The sequence below is a fragment of the Pararge aegeria genome, chromosome 2, assembly GCF_905163445.1.
Source record: "Pararge aegeria chromosome 2, ilParAegt1.1, whole genome shotgun sequence".
NCBI lineage: Eukaryota > Metazoa > Arthropoda > Insecta > Lepidoptera > Nymphalidae > Pararge > Pararge aegeria.
In genome coordinates this window covers 17,773,803-17,783,524 of record NC_053181.1, presented here as the reverse complement: position 1 = coordinate 17,783,524, position 9,722 = coordinate 17,773,803, and the positions used below count along the sequence as shown (strand labels likewise).

General features: G+C 35.1%; 1 protein-coding gene across 1 annotated transcript; it reads right to left on the bottom strand.

Annotated features, from left to right (window-relative positions):
• On the bottom strand, positions 1-9,354 carry LOC120635044. Its single transcript, XM_039905952.1, has 6 exons — positions 9,057-9,354; positions 8,753-8,961; positions 8,044-8,487; positions 7,901-7,957; positions 2,216-2,337; positions 1-868 (listed from the first exon to the last, which is right to left on the bottom strand). The coding sequence occupies exons 2-6, from the start codon at positions 8,877-8,879 to the stop codon at positions 605-607; spliced, it is 1,014 nt and encodes a 337-aa protein (XP_039761886.1). The 5' UTR covers positions 8,880-8,961; positions 9,057-9,354; the 3' UTR covers positions 1-604.
• Between the last annotated feature and the right edge of the window lie 368 nt (positions 9,355-9,722).

The following is a 9,722-nucleotide window of genomic DNA, read 5'->3' as shown; positions in this document are numbered from 1 at the left end:
TTGCGGTCGAGCGTATCACTTTAGCTCCCGTACACACAATGCTGCTAAGCGGCAGAAATAAGCGATGCGGTAGTACTTTCCTGGACGACCTCTGCAACGTGAAGCTCTCCTACTAATACAATTATCTACCAGCCTAGGAGAAGTCGTCAAACTAAGTTAGTTAATTAATGCCCGTTTTCAACCTAGGAATCGCCTAAATCGGACGCCTAATGTTTCTAGAGAAAACGACGTTTCACCAAACTGTTATATGATGTTAGGCGCAGTCTAAAATTACGACACCGATAGTTAGGGCTCATAAAATGACACTTGACGGATGAAAAAAATAAAAAAATTGTTTCTTTTTAATAGTCTTAAATCTATATGAAAAATATGATAATTCACACAACACAAATTACGACAACTTGCGGCAAGTACCATAGACAAGTTAGGTTATATGAGTGAAAACGGGCATTAGTCTGGTAGCAGGCTTCGGCCGTGCTTATAGTTACCACTGTATACGATTGCGGTAAAGTAAACACAGAAACGTACTGTAATATTGCATCCCCTGAGTGTGTGGGCCTCGTCCCGGCTTTTTTATCAGTTCATTATAACTATCACAGCCGTATTAGGAACTAAGTTTGATAAAGCCGAAGTAACTATAACCCGGTCGGAGCCACAGTGTCCTGTTTTGTTCCCGCTGGGACATGTTCACAGTGTCTCCCTTCAGTAGTCGGGTTATAGTGTGCACCGAGCAGGAGATCTGGGCTTTGCTGTGGGGGCGATTGCTCGAGTCGTCTCCGGTGGCGCACGTGGTCACCAGGCGGGGCTCCTTGCCCGGCTGGCGTGCCCAAATGAAGTAGCAGTTCGGCGCGTGGGTCAGGTAGACTACCTGAAAGTTAATTTTAATTTTTTAATTTTTAAATAAATGTAAAAAATATTTCACGAGTGATAATAGTCTATATCTGTCTAGTCACTTCACGGTCAGCTGATGCGAACTATAGGCGCCGCCATTTTTTCCACGGCTGCTCTGTCGAGCGCGCCTGTCACTTTATCCCTACTCCGCAGCCGACCGTCACGCGACATGCAACACACAGTCACACAATGTAATATTAATTAATTAATTTTAATTTTAATTATTAAAGATTTTTTGCGTTCGAGAGGGTTTCTCGTTACCATAAAAGAAAAAAAAAATCTATAATGTTAAGGGGACTTGTAGAAATGGTTTGGATGTGTCTGCAAGGTGGTTTTTGTTTGAAATAATGAACGCAGAATGGAATCAACACACTCAAAGCTATTGATTGAAATTAGGGTAATTTTTAACCCCCAACGCAAACACGACGGGGTGCTATAAGTTTGGCGTGTCTGTGTGTGTTTGTGTATCTGTAACATCTTAGCTCCTGAACGGATTAACCATTTTAGTACCAATAAATAATAAATAAATAAATATACTACGACAGTACAAAACATCACCATCTAGCCCCAAAGTAAGCGTAGCGTGTGTTATGGGTACTAATATGGCTGATCAATAATTTGATGAATATAATACACATAAGTGTTTACAGTGTTAATCTATACGATATATATCTTTGACGGCCGATTGGCGTAGTTTGCGACTCTGCTTTCTGAGTCGAAAGCCGCGGGTTCGATTCCCACTACTGGAAAATGTTTGTGTGATGAACATGAATGTTTTTAAGTGTCTGGGTGTTTATATGTATATTCTAAGTATTTATGTATATTATTTATAAAAAATGTAGACCTTATTACAGGCACTTATGAAGCGTTCATACATTTAAAATGTTACACTAATGTTTGTGATGGTGATAACTGCATTCGTTAACTTATAACTAAAGCTAGGAGGGTTCCATACGCGCCCTGGTCTAAGAAGAGCCTACAACAAACTTAGCCAGGTTTTTTTTTGTTATCACCAACTCACAGTCTAGTTAATGTTGAGCTATGAAGTAAGAGCAATTCATACCCAAGCTTTTTTATCATATATGTAACCCTTACTATTTTAATAGGATTTTTCTATAAGCTTATGTTTTATATAAACTTTGAACTTATTGAGAGACTTACTTACGAACTTATATAGGATTACGTAAACGATAAGTGAAATATTGCTCTAACCATGAATATATATGAATAACATACATGAATGCTGCCCGTCCTTCGTTATATTTCCTTAGTCGTACGACACCCGCAGAGGGGTGAGGTTAATAATGCCAGCAAAAAAACTTACTTGTGCGTAAATGAAGTACAGTCCACTCTCTTTGATGGTGAAGTAATTAGGGTTCAGCTCTATTTTTGATTCGCTGTCCTTCGACGATACTTCGGTGTCGCGCACCCAAGGACCAATTATGGCTGTAACAAAGAAAATGGCATATAAGTAAAAGAGAAAAAGAAGCTTCTGGAATGGTGATTCCATCCTGAAAAATATTATAGGTAGACCTCAACAAAATATATATAATTATTTAATAATAATTACAAACTAAACTTAATATTTACAATAAATATAAGCCGTCTAAATGTTCACTTATGGGTATGGTACCCAAAATGCTGGCGCTATTAACCCTTTGAATAGCTAGACTTAGCCATTGGGCTAAATAAGCGCCAGCTCTTGGGTCACCAGACGTAAGGACCTCAACTAAATTCAAAAATTCAAAATTCTTTTATTTTAAGTTGGCTTACTCTATAAGCACTTTTGAAACGTCAAGTCTCGTTTGTTTGTAGTGACTACTAACGGTGATCGGAAGAAGCTGGACTGGTGTACAGACCAAATTAAACGAGTCGTAGGATGAATGAAATATAATTCGTCCTAAGTTTAATGAGAAGACCGGAGCGCAACCGTAAGCGCTGTGGCTTTAAATCGGAGGCCCCGGATTCCATCCGGGAATTCATAATTTCTGAATTTTCTCTGCTCTGATTTGGTGGGAGGCCGTGACGAGTTACCGGGTGGTACTATTAAAGACGCGCTAAGCGATATAGCGTTCCGGTACGATATCGCGTAGAAACAGATTAGTGGATATAGATTTAATATAAACCTAACAGGTTAGACCCTCACCATCTTTGACTGCATCGCCATTTTCCTGCAGGTGAGATCGCAGTCAAGGTCTAACTCACTACCGTGTACTTCCATGTAATGTATCCATCAAAAGTTATGGGCCTACTTGTATAAAGATATTTTTGACTTGACTTTAACTTGTAGTGGAATAAAAAAAGTAGTGTTGAAGCTGGGTGGTGGGTCAACGCTCTAACTCCTCTCTCTATGAAATGCAGCAATATAACATTAATAGACTGTGAATGATGGATGTGAACTATATTTACCTACTCTTCAGCTTCCCGACTGTACCATAAAGAATGAACATGCCATACAATGGAAACATCCTTCGCATTTATGAGTCATACAAAAGTTTTAGGGTAGGCAGTGCTTATGTGCATGTATGAAGTGCTCGCCACTGAACCACCTCTGGCACGCACCTCTAACTAACATCGCGTAAAACAGGTAGTACTAGTAGTTTTTTTACTAGTCGTTATATCTAACTAATCATATACTTATACGAGAAATGTGCGTTCTAAGTTTTAAAATATTACTTGCTGCAACGGTTGAAGGAAAACATATTGAGGAAACCTGCATGCCTGAGAGTTCTCCATAATGTTCTCAAAGGCGTGTGAAGTCCACCAATGGCGCACTTGGCCAGCGAAAGCCATTTTGAGAATAGACCCGTGCTCTGTAGAGGGTCGGCAATGAGTTGATAATAATGACTGTTTAACTTCAGGAATCCCCGGCCCTCAGAACGTAGCCAAAGCGTAAACACAATCCTACCAGCGTAAGATATAAATGTTACATAATAAATAATAATATGCAAGCATCAGCTGATATCCGGTCGCATTGAACGGAATGTCATTAGTCAGGATTCCCCATAAGATAAACGGATGCTGTGATAGGTAGGATGCTGCATCGGTAATTGTGAGCCAATTGTACCTACTTATGAATATATTGGTGGTACTTGTGGGCCGAAAATGTTTAAAGTTTAAATGCTCGAATAGAGATACTACAAAGTTGGAAAATCCAAAAGTGCACGCCTCATATTCAAATTCAAATTCATTTATTTCAAGTAGGCCTACTTTATAAGCACTTTTGAAACGTCAAGTATGTATGTTTGTGTGACTCTACCACCGGTTCGGAAAGCAGATTTTACCGAGAAGAGCCGGCAAGAAACTCAGTAGTTGCTCTTTTCCAACATCAACATTTACAATCATTTTGCTATCTTGCGGGAGATGAGAGCGAGGCTGGCTGCTTCCATTCTACCTTGTCATTGAGGAATTCATCAAATGTGTAGTAACCTCGTTGTACTAGATGCCTTTTTTACACATATTTTAATTGTATGCATTGGTAGGTCAAGAATTTCCTTAGGAATTATGTTGTAAAAGCGTAACCTCATAACCTCATTCATTACAATAAAATTGAGATTATTTGTAAATAATAATTAAACTACATTTAATCATACCGTGAAAAGTAATAGGCTTCTAATTCCTCAAAATACTGAAGCCTATAAAAAAAAAACCAACTCGATAAGGGAAGTATTTCGCTCGTTATCGTGACCACAAGATACGGGATCCGCACATACAGACACACGGTCGTCCAAGACAGAACTTTTTAAAAAAAAAATTAATTAGTTTAAATAATAAAAGGAGGTTTAAAAATATCATGAGTGTTAAAAATAGTGTTTTTTCTCAACATTTGTCTATTTATATTCACTTTTAAACGCAATAAAGAATAAAAAAAGTGACATTTTAAGTTGGAGAATCACTCGGTGTGAGTAAACTGACATTAACTGGAGTGGGTAACTCCAACGCTTCGCTTATGAGGCATGCAACACCAGAAAAATGAAGTTATCAGATATCAGACCATTTACCATTATTTTAACATTTTCTGATGATCCACTTGTATGCATAAACTAACCTATTAACTACCACTTATATTATTTAACTGTATCTTTACTTGTTAGCACTATACAGAGTGTTATCGTGGGAGTGTTTGATAACGTAATTAGAAATAGAAAAATTGACCTGAATAACTATTGGCACCATTTTAAATATTGCAACAGAAAAACAGTATTTATTTAATATCTTAATCAAGTATAGAATATGTTACAAAAACCGGTACCGGTTTTAACCGGTAATCTACCCTTAATCTAACCTAACCTAACACACCCTTTCACCTAATTACCTTTTAATGGAAAAGTTAAAATTCTCTGACATATATATTATACTCTTAGCTATCAATACTTTTATTTTTGAAGCAAACTTTTTCCATCTTTTATCTAACTCTTTAAGACATACGACATGAACTACTTGAGAACTTGATTTTTTATAAAAACAATATATTATGATTTCATTAAAATTGTTGACATTTCATACTTTGGTAAATATTATGAAGTTGAAAGTTATGTTTGTTTAAATTAACGGTTTCGGGTTATTTTTGCGGAGCTACAGATTGTTTATCTAGAGATTTAGCTAAGAAGAACAAATAAAGTTTACGGATTTGCTGTGTCCAATAACTTGAAGTTTTCGCTCCTCAAACAACATCCTGTAGTGCCATGATATAAATTGCGCAAGCTATTAATTGCTTTCTTTGGTGAGATATCTGATTACTTTTAAGTGTTGATTAAAACGAAGTTATTAAGGACATGTTGCTTTAGATGCTTTGTTTTCATACTTCAGTTAGTGTTAATCACTACGTTAGACTTACGGTTTTGCACTTCAAATGATATCATAAAGTGCTGTTAGTTTAAGGTCGCGTCACGTAAAGAGTAGCCTGAGTACAAGATTTACTCGCTCACAATCGAGGAGTCTGTTTAGAGCATGGAATTTATCTTATTTGCACTGACTTAAAGCTCAAAATTGGTTACAATTCTTAAGCTCGGTCTATTTGTAAAATAAAAATCAGAAGTACAGGATTTGCGACTCTAACCAAGTTGATATTAGGTCCATTTTACTTTGACGATACAGAGTATAATACTCGAAAACGACTCTTCGATTGTGAGCGAGCAAATCATGTACTAAGGCTTAGTCTAGCGCAATAAAAAAATTATATTGTGATTTGATTAGTTACTGAATATATGTTATGTGTAATCCATATTGTGCAAAATAAAAAATAAGAAGAAGCTCATCACTATTGCTAAGAGAAACCTGTATTGTTAACATTATACCTATAAGACAGGTTTAACATAAGATATGTCAAGTTATCTCATTAAATCATAAGATAGATGTTAATTTTTATCACCTAAAACTGACTATTTTGTATTATTTAAGTACTTGAAGCGACGATATTATAATAAAATTAAACTGGTTTAACAATATCAAATTATACTGACTTTCATCTTCAAACTCGGAACTCGTTATAAGTAACGCGCCGTGTACCTATGGTATTGTTTTGGTGGATTTTTTTTAAAACCGGTAAAAAAAAACATGTCAACTAGTTATGTTTGTAATAAAATATTGTATTGATTACGTTATAAAAAATAATGATATAATTAATATTTTCACCGCAACGATCTAGACTACCCAACTCAGTTGTTATATTTATTTGTCGTATGATAAATTAGTGTACATAGATCGGCTATAGTTAAGAACAATTGATAAAGGACCTGACATACTGGTGTACCCTAACAATGAATGAATGAAAAAGGAATAAAGTAACACTGTCTGAAGTTTAATTGCTCAGTGTGATTAATTACCTATCCCTACAGCCATATTTTATAATTCTAAGGTTTTCTATAAGACTGTAAGTAAGCTATATTAATTGTTATTGGAAATAGCACTCTATGGTTTTCTTAATAAAGTAGTATTTTCTGTAATTTTAAATAGAGTTGATTCATGACATTGAATATTTCATTGTGTTTTCTATGAGACTGTACTCAGTAAACCACCTGAATCTAATATTGCTAATTTAACTTTACGCACTCGATAATAAAGTAGGATATTCTTTAACATTTGTATGTTGATTCATGTGTATGAATATTTTGTTAAACGTTTTCTATGAGACTGTACTAAGTAAGCTATTTGCATTTGTTATTGCAAATTTAACTCTAAGCTGTTGTTTAATAAAGTAGGATATTCTGTTATGTTTGTATGTTGATTCATGTATGTAGAGAATGCAAATATAAAGGCTTCACACACACATCCTGTGGTATGCAGCATAAATTATTATCATACTAACAGCTATACTTGGGTAGTTGTTTTAAATTGTATTTATAATAACATAAGCTCTGAACATTGAAAATATATGAGTACTTATTTTTTTTGATAATTTCCTTTGCTTTGCTGTTCAATATAAATTAAATTATTACAATTCATTGTAGGTACATTTAGAATTTAGGTATATTTAAAATTAGAATGTAGAGCAATCCGTTAACCGAAAAATATTTTTTAAATGTCTACTTTCTTATGCTGTGATTTCATCCTATAGTAAGAGCTTTCTAAGTTTTTATCTTCTGTAATTTTTTGGGTCTAATCAACATGGACTTTTGAGCCCCATCATCCATCATCTCTCAAATAAAGTAATTTATACTTTACTTTAATTAAAACAATACCTTTTATTAGAAATGTAACACTTTTTACTACTGCTTATGCAGTATAAATATCTCACCAAAAGACCTGAAGCTTTTATTTGTTGGGTTATACAGAAGGTTCCTAAGGGTTTCCTAAGTTTATGTTTCTAATATGCCAATTTTGCATAGGTATGGTGATAGGAAGCACAGAACTTTCCTTAAACCAGCTGTGAGACAATTTAGAAAAGCTAAATACCCATTTAATTACCATCCAGCAAGGATGACATTTCCTTGTATTGTCTAGCTAAAAGGCCATAAGAGAACTTCACCATACTCAACAGTTAAAAAAAGTATGCGAGTAAATAACTTACATTGTGTCCCAATGTTCAGTTCTTGTATAGCACCATTAAAGTGAATGACCGCAGGTTCTGCAATAGAATTAGAAAAATTAATTAATATACTACACGAGTGTATGTACAATTTTATAAGTAGTAGAGAATTCTGTGTATTGTACCTTTTTGGAATAACGGTAAGTCGTACGTAGGCACTTTTGCTTGACTAGGATTCTTTTTGCTGGAGTCTACAAGTAACATATCTTCACCAAGGTCTTCAACATAGTATCTTTTTGGAGGTATTTCATTTCTGATAAAGTCCCTGCCTTCTCGTACCTCCACACCCTTAAAGTTGGGTTTAAAATTGGATACTAGGGGGCTTTGTATTGCTTTATCCTGGTTAAGGACTCCTTCTTTTATATTCTGTATGAGAATTTGTTCTCTAATAATATCAAACTGCCTTTTCATAGATGACATCTCATTCCAGTAATAAAATGCTATCGAGCAACTAATAATCATACAAATTACACTCAGTAAAAAGTTCAATATAAATAGAAGTTTAATTTTCTTGGAAGACGCGATGGACAACGTTGTATTTATATGAACTCCGACGTCGGCAGGTTTCTCTAAAATACGAAAAAAATAAATAAATAAAAGTTTTTTAAAAAGCCCGAAATTAATAACGTATCTACAAGCCAATCTCAGATCAGTAACAGATAAATATCATATAGAATTTTAATCTCATAACTAATTAAATTTTGACAGGCTTTTGTTTAAAATAAGTAGGTAGGTATCTGTATATTCTGCAGATATCATTAATAACGGGCGTAGTTAATAGTTTTTACAACTTTATGTGGAGTAATAATATTAAAAAAATAAGCAGAAAATCACCTGTGTTCAGATGAATAACAGTCCCATCACGATCGTTTACTTTATTTTTGCCAGTATTTAAATAAATATTCGCCGCACCTGCCGAGTTTAGTGGAACACCTTCGAGGTTTATTTTTTTGTCTGCCATTGCGAATATTTTGTTTACGCCAGTACTATGCTAGTACGATAAGCTACTGTTCACACAATCATCAGTGTAGGCGTCGCCGTTCCTAAACAAAGGAAGTAAGCTTATTAAAAGTTCGCACAGCGTACGATAGCCGCGGTCCGCGACTTGATAACAAAAAAAAAATCACAACACACATACCAAGGAGATAAAGACATTTGTTTTAATTTTGTTCATTTAATAATAGTTCACTTGTCACTTCAACAGATATAGTTTTTCATTATTCATTTAAAAAAACAAGTCTGTCTGCCGCACCAAAACAAACAAAAAGTAAATAACACGAGCAAAAGTTTAAAGCTGTTTCTTTGACTGCCTGGCGCCTGGCATTGGAGCGCGCGCGCGGGTTGACCGCTACAGTCGACGCGCCAAATTCAAACTGGGCGGAGAACGGAGCGTCGCGAACGGAATGTAGGCCGATGAGACGCGTAATCGCGACCGTTTTGCGCTGGGAACTCGAGAGGTTTTACGACAAAGTTTCGCAGTATCGTACTTATAATCGTTCAAGTTGATGTAAAACACCCAATATCGTTTAGATCAGCAAATATTTTCAGGTTGACTAACTGAAACTACGAAGTAGATTCCTACCTACACTAGGCTACAAATTACAATAATGGCTATGTGACATTATAGGCCTTGAAAATTCAATTAAGTTTTTAAAACTAGTATCGAACCAGATTATTTCTATTTAGGTTTTAGTTTAGACGCTTCATAAAAATCATGATAAAAATATGAATGCATTACAAAAACTTTTTTCCTTCAATATTGAAAAAACTGACTTATATTATAATCGACATACCGACCGTTTTT